At 43.5% G+C, this 12,369-nt stretch overlaps 2 protein-coding genes across 2 annotated transcripts in view; one reads left to right on the forward strand and one right to left on the reverse strand.

The window, feature by feature from the left end:
- The window catches only part of LOC121926247 (dual specificity protein phosphatase 13-like), a 4,011-nt gene extending 1,838 nt beyond the window's left edge, over positions 1–2,173 (reverse strand). The window contains 1 exon segment of the mRNA XM_042459060.1: positions 1,926–2,173. Within this exon segment, the coding sequence (XP_042314994.1) occupies positions 1,926–2,173 (248 nt within the window).
- Positions 1–12,369, forward strand: part of SAMD8 (sterile alpha motif domain containing 8) — a 324,372-nt gene that overhangs the window by 275,592 nt on the left and 36,411 nt on the right. The gene's annotated exons all lie outside the window — the stretch shown is intronic.

Below are 12,369 nucleotides of genomic sequence, written 5' to 3' on the forward strand. Positions count from 1 at the left end.
ATTCAGACAGCGTATTCAGATATCCAATCTCTTTCAGCAGAGAGTTCCATAATCTAGGGACAGCTGAAGAAGCGTTGATTACAACATGTATATTTTGCATTTTGGTTGGCTGATAAAGATATCACTGTTTATCTTTCTCTGACCTATTGTTTTAAGAAATAACCTAGTGTCTGATTAAAACCCATATGGAAATTGTACATAAACCCATTTCCTACTGCACATTTTATTTCCCTGCTACATAAAATGTGTACAGCTACGCATTAGAATAATGCCTGCTAACACTGTCAAATCCTTTCTGGGCCTATGCCACACATCTGTGCAAGTTACAGGTTGTCTGAGGCCAGCTTCTTCCTAGTGTTTGTTAAAACCAGTATGCCCATAGTGATATTCCCAAAAAGAAATGTACATTCATTATAAATGCATATGTTGTGCTTCAGGAATGCACACTTCAGTATGGTGGCATATGTGAAAGGAGGAGCTGAGCAAGCCTGGTTGATGCCAGCCAATTGAAAGCTCAGGGAATGCTATGAATGGGATAGCCATGGGGGAGAAAGGATACAAAACAGAGATTTGTCTCTGATAAAAGGCAGAGAGGAGAAGATTGCAGAGATATAGGGGAAAGATGGTACAGAGATAGGGAAAAGCTGAAATAGAGATAGGACAGTCAGCCAGAGGGGGAAAATGAATAGGGTTTTGGAGCGTTGTGAATGATTAAATAGTTCAGGGGTTAATATGTGATCTTGAACAAACTTGTCCTAATTTATGTATACATTTCTTTTTACAACTGTGTCTAGCTATTCTTGTTAAGTTTTGATAGAGTCTGGTCGCACTTACCAGAGTGAATTTAATGGACACAAACACCTTGAAGCCCAAGCATTGGATCCAGGGAGGGATCTTGAAGGGAGAAGGGGCAAGGTCAGTGAGAGGAGTCCAGGGGTTTGGAAATGTGGGTCCAGCCTGGAGAGTGAATCTATCACAGCACAGAAACCAGGGTTAGCACAAATATTTGGCATAGCTACCGGTGTGTAAAGGACTGGGAGTTTAAGGTTAATACCATGGCCTGATTTAGCTTTGTAGAATATGTTTGGGTGTTTTCTTAGAGGCTATTGATAAACTGTAGCTGTTTTGGTATCCTGTAGGAAATGCCTTGATCCACTAAGGTCTGTGTTTCAGCTGTACTATTTCCAAATGTAAGTGGGATTTTATATGGTTGCCCTTTAGAAAAAATCCTTACCTCCTAAAATGAGAGGCAGTGAGGAGGCTAGGCTAAACCAACACCCTTTCCCTGGAGCTAAGTTTCTATATAGACATAACTATTTTGGGTGGAGAACACTTAATTCATCTTAACCTATCTCTGCAGTTCAAAGTGGTTATAATGTGTAAATAATTGTATTGTGCTTTGTAATTAATATTTCCCCCCAAGGCTTACTCCCCAACTTCAGACAACAAAACAACTTCATTTCATTTTTCATTTATATACGGCTTCATACTGAATTAACAGTGTCTAAGCGGTTTATAATTGTAAGCTAATTGCCCCAACAATCTGGGTACTCATTTTAGTGACCTCTGAAGGATGCAAGCCTGAGTCGAGCTTGAGCCTTTTTTTTGCTGGTATTGAACTCACAACTTTGTGGTTTTGAGTGAGTGGTTGCAGTACAGGTATTTAACCATTATACTAGTAGTGATACAGTGCTAGGCCCTCAAACTATTGATACACAGCATCTGTAAAATATTAGAATGCAATACTACCACTGTTTATGCATAGAAAATTGGTTATGCATATACTCATTTAAATGGCAGCATAACTAGTTTGGTATCCAGCCAAGTCACAGAATTAAGCACTTCTTGGAAACAGTATTTAATGGTGCAGTAGTTGTTGTAAGGGAATGAAGATATGTTGAACTGTTCCACCAGGATTTACTTACTGATCTCCTAAGTAAAGATTAGGCCATACTTCATCAACATGGTTACAGGAGGGCCTTCCAGTATTCAGGAGCTCTTCTAAGTCTTTAAGAGTCAGGGTCTCTGGTGTGGATGTTTCAGAGCCCTCAGGGTCTTTGGAGAGTGGTACATTCTCTTCGGCCATCATCATCAAAACAGCAGCTCTCCCCTCTGAAACCCGAGAAAGCAAGCCACATTTGCTTGTTTATGCAACAGCCTTTCCAGTTGTCATTCTGAATCCAACAGTGATGACAGGTGCTGGGCGATGGTAAAGCAAGTTATCCAGTTGAATTCAACATTGCAAAGGGGTGCAATTAGTAGCACTCCTAAGGGGAAACCATCATTCAGCAACACCCTACACTAGAAATTCAGCTCTAATAAGTAATAAACCATTACCAAAGAAAAATATTTTGAAGCTAGAACTCCCATTTCTCTTGCAAGTAAGCTCTCTTGATTATGTCAACACTGTTATGGACTGTCTTTCTGCCTCTTGTTTCACCTCTGGATGTGGCTCTAAACCTGGAGACAAAGAATCTTAGCATACGAAAGCCCTTCTAAGTCATACTTTGTTCACAAATAAAGGCCCCGAGAAATGTTGTGTAAGTAAGACTTTGTATATTTTTGCATTCTGGGAAAGAATTCTTTGACCTTTGGTGTTTGCAATAGTGTAGCAGTCACATTTTAAAGCCTTGTATTATATTACAGTTCTGGTTCACATTAGCTGCTTAGGAACAGACTCTGAAAGGAAGGATAGGGAGACCATCCCTTTTAATATTTATGAAAAGGGCCTGGATCAGGTAAATTAAACAGCAAATAGATTGGCTGGAGGCTCTGGCTAATGGAGAAAAGGATAGTCGATTACCATTGGGATGATGAAAACTTTATAAGGAGTTGGCTTGGGGATGGTTATGTGTGACAAGGAGTAAAGAAAGATACAATTTTTTCACTGTGAAATCACTGTACTTTGCTGCTGCAGATCAGCTGGCTATCCTATGGCAGCAGGTTGACTTGTGTAAGTCTTATCAGAGGAAGATTGCATGAGTGGGCCTTAAAATCATCTAAATGCTCCAAGCATCCCCGATGTAGAACTGAAAGAGCTTTAATGTCAGAGAAACACTTTACTGAGTACCTGATTATGAGTGAATTTGTCGGGGATAGCCATTTTGGGTATATGGCTTCAGTTAAGAAGCAAGTAAAAGGGTTATGCCAGCAACAGTATCTTGAACTCTTAGAAACTATCATTAATGACTTTTAAAACAGAAAAGAAGATATCAGTATTCTCATATGAGAAAAAATATTTGTTGCCGTTATTTGTTGTCAGGTTGACTTTGAATTATGGCAACCCTGTGAATGAGACTTCCAAGAACCCTGGTCACCCACAGCATTGCTAAGTTCTTGCAGACCCAAGGCTGTGGCTTCCTTCATTGAGTCTATCCATCTGGATGCAGTCTTCTTCTTTTCCTAATGCCTTCCACTTTGCCAAGCATTGGCCCCATACAGACAGGCCAAAATAAAGCTGCTTCAGGTCACTTTGGAGGTATGTTGTTTCAATGATGCATGCATACTAAGAGTTCAGAAGCCGTGCCAAAGCCACAATCCAGTCCTAAGGAATAGAGTGCGGATTTGGCGCAGCTTCCGGACTCTTAGGAGGCATGCATAATTGAAACAGCATACCTCCCAAGTGACCCGAAGCAGCTTTATTTTGGCCTGTCTGTATGGGGCCTAAATCACCTTTTCCAGTGAGTCATGTTGTCTCATATGTCCAAAGTACAGCAACTGTAGTTTAGTCAGCTTTACTTTTTTGCTCTAAGACCCATTCATTTGTCTTTGTTAGCAGCCAAGGGTTAGCAGCCAAGGGATAGAACTTTGCTAGAGGAGCACATTTCAAATGAGTTGCTCTTCTTCCTGTAAGGTTTATTTACTGTCCAGCTTTCATAATTGTACATAGAAATCAGAAATAATATATCCTAGATTATGCTAACTTTGGTATTACTTAATAATAATTTTTTACACTTGAGCATCCTTCATGGCTGCCTTTCCATATTTTTATCTTCTTCTGATTTCTTGACTATGCTCTATGTTTTGGTTAATCACTGAACCAAGGCATAGGAAATATGTAATTATTTCAGTGTTTTCATTACCTGCTTTAAAGTTCCATGAATAATTTGTGGTCATTATTTTTGTCTTCTTATTATTTAGCTCTAACTCTGCTATTGCACTTCCTTCCTTAACTTTCACGCATAGTTGTTCCAGTCTTTGCTATTTTCTGCAAATAATGTGGTGTCATCTGCATATCTTAAATTACTGATGTTCTTTCACCCTGTTTTCATGCTCTTTACTAAGTCTTATTCCTGCTTTCTGTATATGTTCTACATATAAATTAAAACACAGAGTAGACTGGTAGCATCCAATAAAACGACGGTAGAGAAGAGACAAAAAGTCAGAGGGTTGAAAAATATAATTTTATTTTTAAAATTAGCCCAGCATGTTTCAGCCTAGAAGTATTTAATGGCTTTCCTCAGGGGCTGTTAAAAGATAAAGGAAAGAAAGGAAGCAAAGGCCTGTTACAGACTGCCAAAATAAAACTGCTTTGGGTCTCTTTGGAGGTATGCTGTTTAAATGATGCATGGGTCCTAAGAGTCCGGAGGTCGCGCCAAAGCCACACTCCATTCCTAAGCACTGGAGGGCAGCTTTGGTGCAGCTTCCGGATTCTTAGAGACCCAAAGCAGCTTTATTTTGGCAGTCTGTAACAGGCCAATATATAAACAACAACAACAAAATAACAGGACAAGTTGCAACGTGCAGTATCAATTTTGTGTACATATATCTTGCATCTAGTTGCTTGTAAAATGTCTCAACTTTTTAAAAGCCTATTATCCCAAATAAACTTACACAAGTACAAAATATTACTTACAGTAGAAGGTTAAAACTGCCTGAAGGTATTCCAAAAAGAGCATCTCCAGAGCTTATGCTTGGCAACTTGAGAGCATTATCAGAGCATTATCCTGTTCCAATTTTTTCTACAGTGTATCAAGGACGCTCTCATCATAGCAATGTTACAGCAGAGTGGAAAGTTAGTTACAGGATAGCTGAAAACTTGAGTTTTAAAATAGGTGGATGTAGTTCACATTTAGACTATGGGGACTAATATGTCAAATCTCTATATCCAATCTAATTTTTTTTTAAAAAGGGGTTGGGGGGGGGGGGGGTTCTGAGAAAACCACAGATCCTTAAAGGAGTGATCATGTTCCACATAATGGTTAACTGAAGGGGCATATGATTTTCCCTTCCTGATATTGCTAAGATGTTCCTGTATGCGAATTTTTAAGGTGCTATATGTTTTTCCTTATGCAGTTTGTTGCAGGGACACCTGACGGCATAAATCGCATACAGAGTACTACAAGTTGATAATTGTTTTAGGGTGGTTCATCTTGAATGTGTACTTACAATAAGTACAATCTCCACATAGGTATTGGCCTCTTGGGTTTGTGGATGATGGTAGCATATTGAGACGGGAGTGTTGATGTGTTTTGAAATCACGAATGCTATGAGTTCTTTTAAAGAAAGAAGGACCGTTTCTTTATACCCATGTATGTCCTTCAAGATGGGCCAATATTTTTCTGATACAGTACTACTTTGCAATTTTGAAGTTATAGTATCAGAAGTCAAACTGCAGTTTATTCTGTAGTTAGTTTTTCTTTCTTCTTTTTTGGGGAAGATCAGTGGGTGTTATCATCCCACAGCTGGCAGCTGAGTGACCTTGATTCATCTAAAAAGTCTTTCTTCCTTGGACAGTTTAATTCTCGAGTGCAACTTGATGCAAGATTTATGTATCTTTTATCTTTTAACAGCCCCCAAGGAATGCCATTAAATACTTCTAGACCTAAATGGGTTGGACTATTTTTCACATATCCCCTGATTTCCACTCTGCTACAGAATTGCTATGATAATCTCTGCCTCCTACTTCTCAAATTATCAGCTGCCAGGTTTAGAGCCACTCTTTTGGGAATCCCTGCAGGTGATTTTAAAATTACATTGCAAGTAATATTTTGTGCATGTGTTTTAAAAACTGAAATAATTTCCATGCACCTTGAAGCAAGATACATTGATACTGCAATTGTCATTTCTCTCCTGTTATACTTTTTTTATTTCTGTTTTGTGCCTTTTCTTTCTTTTATATTTTAATCACTCCTGGAGAAAGCAACTAAATATCTCTATGCCCAAATGTACAAGACTATATTTATCATATTTTTCAACACTATTAGACTTTGTCCCTTCCCTACATCCCTACAAATACACTAAACGGACAGGGTGAAAACATGCACTCTTGTTTGACCTTCTTGTCAATAGGAAACCATTGTGTCCTGACAGTGGCTTTTTGTCCAGAGTATAGTTTACACATCAGGAAAATCAGATGTTGTAGCACTCTCATTTCTTTTACAGCAAAGTGGAGGGTGTCCAAAGGAGTGCGACTAAAAAGCTGAAGGTTCTGGAAACCATGCCCTATGAGGAACGACTCAGGGACCCACCCACACCCCCACCCCCCCCAACCCCCCTCCGCCCCCCCCACCGCCCGCCATCCAATCCACAACCACACCAGCAACACCCCCGCAAACCCTCCGACACAACCCCGACGCCACACACCCACACCCCCACACCAACCACCACCACCCCACCTACCCCCCCCCCCACCCACCCCAAACCAACCCAACACACCACCGCAACCCCCACCCAACCGTTACACCAACCACCCAGCCCTCCACCCAACCAGCACACCTCCGCCCTCAACGCAACAACCCCCCACGCCACCACCAACCGATCTCCAGACCCCAACCCCCACACGACCCCACCCCCCCCCCCAAGTCTGAACACCTTCCACCCGAAATAAGTTCGATGTTTACCTACGAACCCCACCAAGCGACCCACCCGACCGCTCCCCTCACCATTCCCAAACCAGCTAGCCGCAACTCACAGCCACAACACCATCCCAGCCGCCGACAACCTACCCGCCACCCCCCCACCCTCCCATCCTCGCCACCCACATCTCGAACGCCACCTACACCACCACACGCAAAACCACACCCACCACCGACAACATGAGCGTCCATTCGACCACCCGCACACAAAGCGTATCCCCACCCTGAGAAAGCCACCTCACCCCCACACACCACAACCCCTCCCAATGCCCCACAACCTCCCAGACCGCACTGAGACCCCCACCAGACAACGACACGGCGACGAGCCAACACCCACCGACCACGACACCCCAGCACCACCATTCACGGACGACCGTTTCACTTTCCAGCAACATCAATCACACACCCTGACCACACACCCAGACGCCACCGGCCCATCGCTCGCGCACACCCCACCCTTCTTTCCCCCCTAGCCCTAGCGCACGCACCCACACACCCCACCCTTCACCCACCACAACCTCTCGCCCCTTGTTCCGTCTAGCTTCGCACCCAGCCCGTCCACTGGCGCAGAGCTTGTAGACACACCACCTCCTTCTCGCGCAACCCCTCTTCCCTGCCTACCACCCACGAAAACCACTTCGCAGCACCCACTCCCACCCAGCCTAACCCCGCCTCACACTTCACTCTCGCTACTGCACTTACGGATCTGAAGGACCCAACTTCGGCACCCCCTAAATTCGCGCCCACCCCCCTTGAGCAACCCAACCCCCGACTCCGGCACACAGACCCCATGCCGTTATCGACACAAGCGCTCCCCACGCTGACGGACATCTTCTTTCTTCTCAGTTCTTGTCTCAAAGGTGTACCAGATTGTCTCACGTTCAGATTTTACATGACTGTGTCCAACTTACCCTATTTTACCAGTTACCAACTGACACCCTGAGTGTCTTCACAACTCACAAATGCTGCTCATGTCACCCGCACGCCTTAGAGCCTTCAATCCAAAAATGGTGCTCCCCTGCGCCCAACTGGATTTTCTGTAGACGCAACGGCCACACCACGCCCTTCTGTATGCTTTCAATTGAACACCGTCCTTTCTGATGACAATTGTCGCCCACACCACACTTCTACCTACCTACTCGCGCTCGCGAGATTAACGGAGGCACAAGATTGGTTCAGACGGGTGGTCACCTCCTTGTTCAGTCATGCGTGTTTACTTTGTTAATCTAGTTGCATCTTCCAGCATAGATCACACATCCCACACAGATCTTTATGTAACTAGCCATGACTCAATACCGCTCTATAACCATACTCGATACTAATGCTGGCCTTTCAATACCTCAGCCGCACACAGCAAACTTAAATACAAAGAACTCTGCTTAGCGCTAGAGACCCACCCAGCTGACATCGCAACGCTCCCTACTATTCTTTACAACTGCTATCTGTCTTCTGAACGTTCCTACACCTCCCATCAGCTTATCAGAACCCACTCTCCCCAATTGCACACATCCCCGTGCACCAGCTCCCGAACCACTCTATGATTACCGCCTTGAAAAATTTAAGGCTGGCTCCTTGGACCCACGCCCCCACACCCACGAAACACCCTGTCTGCATCCTCCCCCCCTCTGTTCCTACTACCCATTCTGCCTCTTCACCACACCCCCCAGCCATTTCCCACGACCACACACACCCATCCTTTCACTGAGTCACGTCCTCTCTGGCCCTCACACTCCTTCCTACCACCACCCACCCACCCACACCACACTTCCAAAGCTTCCGTACCGCATTCACACTATGACCCCACACCGCCCCCCGCACACCCAGCTGTTGCTGAATACACCCGTACCCCCCTGAGACCCCACGCCCACTGGCACAACATTTCCTCCGATTCAGCAAACCCCACCCCAATTTAACCTCCTTCAGCCACCTCTCAGCCCGGCTGCAATTGGAACACGTATTCTAATTCATGTACTAAAACTTGAATGATTTGTAGGTTTGAGCTTAAAACACACACCCCTATATATCAGTGTATCCAAGGAACATGTGTGTTATGTAAAGTTATTAAAACATTTGCCCCACCCCACGGTTGGCAAACATTTCCCATCAAGTGAGAGAGTACTGATGTTTACGAGCTGGACTTAAACCCATCCTCAAAAGACCAACCTTTGTGTTGTGTGTGTGTGTGTGTGTGTGTATCTTACTTACATATCCATAGTGTTTTCAGCCTTCTCCAAAGTTACAGAAATGCAGAATCTGATACGACGGTTCCAAGGTAATTCTGCTCCAACCACCGTGCATGCAGAAAATGCAATCTTTCCAGTAAACCCACTACTTGTAAGCTGGATATCCAGATTTTTCTTAGAACAATACTAAGAACATCCCATGACTAGCTCACCGGTAATGTAACCCCGCACGGATGAGACGCAGATAGGATGGATTGATAAGGGCCACTGGGGAACCCAAGTCAAAATGACCTTAATGGCTTAGAAAGCTGGGCCAAAGCTAAACAAGGTCCCCAAACCGACAAGTCCAAACTAAAGCTTACCTGGGTCACTTGGAGGCCTGCTGTTAAAATGATGATTGATCTAAGCGGCCGGAAAGCCATGCCAACGCCACTACTCCAGTCCTAAGGATGGAACACTGCTTTGGTTGCAGCTGGCCTGTTAAGATGCAAGTGTCATTAAAAAGCATACCTCTAAAGTGACCCGAAGCAGCCTTTTATTTGGCCTGTCTGTTCAGTCCCAAATGAAATTCTCAAATTTGTGAGAAATGTAAGTATATGCACTTAGGGGTGGAAAAATAAAATGTCACATATATTAGGATGTGTGAACCGCTTAATAAACTACATGTGATGAAAGGGATCTAGGAGTCTCATAGTATGGACTCTAAACACTAATTCACCATTACTACATGATATGCAGAGCTAAAAAGGCCAATGCTATTTTAGGCATGCATCAATAAAAAAGTCTATGTTATATTCTAGATCAAGAGAAGTAAATAGTGCACAATATATTCTGCTTTTGTCAGGCCCACCAACATAGAATATATGTGTCCAGTTCTGGGCACCACCAATTCAAAAAGACATGATAAACATGGAGTTTATCCAAAGAGGTGCTGACATAAAATGTACATAAAAGGTCTGGAAACCATTGCCTATGCGGAAACGATCTATGGAGATAGCTATGTTTCAGCCTGAAAAAGAAGGTTAAGAGTGATATGATCGCCCTGTTTTTTAAATATTTAAAGGATGTTCATATTGAAGAGGGAGCAAGCTTTGTTTCTGCTGATCAAGAGCAAAGGACCTGGAACAATGGATTAGCAAGCTACAGGGAAAAGATTCCACCTTGAAACATTAGGAGGAACTTCCTGACAGTATAGGGCTGTTCGACAAGTGGAATTACACTCCTCAGGGTGATTATGAGTTCTCCTTCCTTGGATCGTACTTTTCTTTAAACAGAGGTGGATGGCCATCTGTCAGATTGCTTTGATTCTGATTCATCCTGATTGCAGGGGGTTTTGGATGGATTGGCCCTAGTGGTCTCTTCCTTTCCAACTATACGGCTTCTACCTGATTCTATTATACCTGTAACTATTTGAAGGGATGTCCATGTTAAGGATAGAGCAACTTGTTTTTGCTGTCCAGAGATAGGAAATGAACCTGGATGCAAGCTGCAAGGAACACGAAATTCTACCCACCAACATTAGCGAGGAAGCTCCTGGCAGTAATAAGCTGTTGAGAGTGGAACACACCCCCTTTGCGAGTGACGCGGTCCTTCTTTGGAGTTGTCCTTCTCCTGTCAGGGGGTCCTTTGATTGTGCGTTCCTGCATGCAGGCGGTTTAGACGGATGGCCCTGTGGTCCCTTCCAACACTGTGATTCTATGGTTCGTAGCGAAGGTCTAGCTACAGAACCTGTTCGTATTGAAGTCTCTGTGCTCTCACATGGGTGATTGAAAGCTTGCCACTGGAAGTGGGAGGACGGGTCAATGATAAAAGACTTGTGACACTCTGAGGCCAAGCTTGCCCTGTTCTAGCCCTGGAGGTCTACGAGTGACGTATATTATGACGCCAATGGGCTGAGACAACATAGGCCTTGTAAAGTCAGATAACGAAATGCCACCAAAAAAGGCTGAATGTTTTGGAACCCAGTAAACGGGATGAGTCTTTTTGGGGGGAACTGAGGTGGAAAGGGGTTTTTGGGAAAAGAATGGTCTGTACCTACACAATGAGATCCTGGGGGAGGACACCTGTCCACAGTACATCTAGATTAACTGAATGGCCCAAAAAGCCATCCTGGTAAATTATGTTCTGCTACTATTTCAAGTCCTAGCCCACTTGGGGAGGAAAGATGATTACCCGGAAGAAAGACTGCTTTGCTTTATGCAAGCATTCAAAAGGCCATCAGCTCAAAGTTTTACAAGCTCACAAGTTTTACAGCTGAAAATGCTGCCACAAGGAATACCACTTCCTAGTAAGAAGATGCTCTTCAGTGGTGCGTAAGCGATTCAAACAGGAGCTGAGGCCAGGACTAAAAAACAAGGACATATCGGGTCATGGCAAAGGTACTGGTGGTTAAGTCATCATATAGCAATGTACATTGGATACTGAGATGCACCAAAGGAGAATTTCCGAAGAAATAAATCAGTGCTTTATACATTACAAATCAAGTTGTACTTTTAGATTAGCAAAGATTTTGTGTCCGATCCATGTTACCAAACTTTTTACCCTCGGACCCCCACTTTATTTACATCTATATGTTTGATCCCCCCCCCAACAATAGTATATGAATAAAAATATTGTCTTTAGTGTGCGTATATTCATTCACCAACATTCATTGTCATAATTCATTTTTCTCTTTATAAGGAAATAACATCATTTCAATTAGGTAGAACAATTTTATTTAAGTACCCGTGGTGCCTCGGGTTACGAAATAATTGTTAACGCGGCCGCTTTGTAACCGAAAAGCCTTGTAAGCCCGCATGCTATCCGTGTGGGTACCACTGTAAATCCCATATCTAACTCACTGCATGTGTAAATTTAGCGCTTCACCACCACCAGATCCCACCCCACTGTTGAGAACCACTGGATGTGTTGTATATAATGCGAAATTATCCTTTATAGATATAGAATCATAGAGTTGGAAGAGAGCAACAAGGGCAATCAGGTCCACCCCATTTCTCCATGCCGGAACTTTCAATCAAACAACATTTCCTGACAGATGGCCATCCCGCCTCCTTGTTTTAAAAGACCTCCAAGGAAAGTGACTCCACCTACCACCTGGGACGGAGCGTGTTCCACTTTGTTGAAAGCCCTTACTGTCAGAAGTTCATCCTAATGTTGAGGTGGAATCTCTTTGTAGCTTGATTCAATTGTTCTAGCATCTAGTCCTATGGAGCAGAGGAAACAAGCCATTGTTCCCTCCTCCATATGCACTCCCTTCAAGATATTTAACAGGGCTATTCATATTTTTTTTCAACCTATTAACTTTTCTTCTACCAGGCCTAAAACATCCC

The sequence above is a fragment of the Sceloporus undulatus genome, chromosome 3 (assembly GCF_019175285.1).
Source record: "Sceloporus undulatus isolate JIND9_A2432 ecotype Alabama chromosome 3, SceUnd_v1.1, whole genome shotgun sequence".
Classification (NCBI taxonomy): Eukaryota; Metazoa; Chordata; class Lepidosauria; order Squamata; family Phrynosomatidae; genus Sceloporus; species Sceloporus undulatus.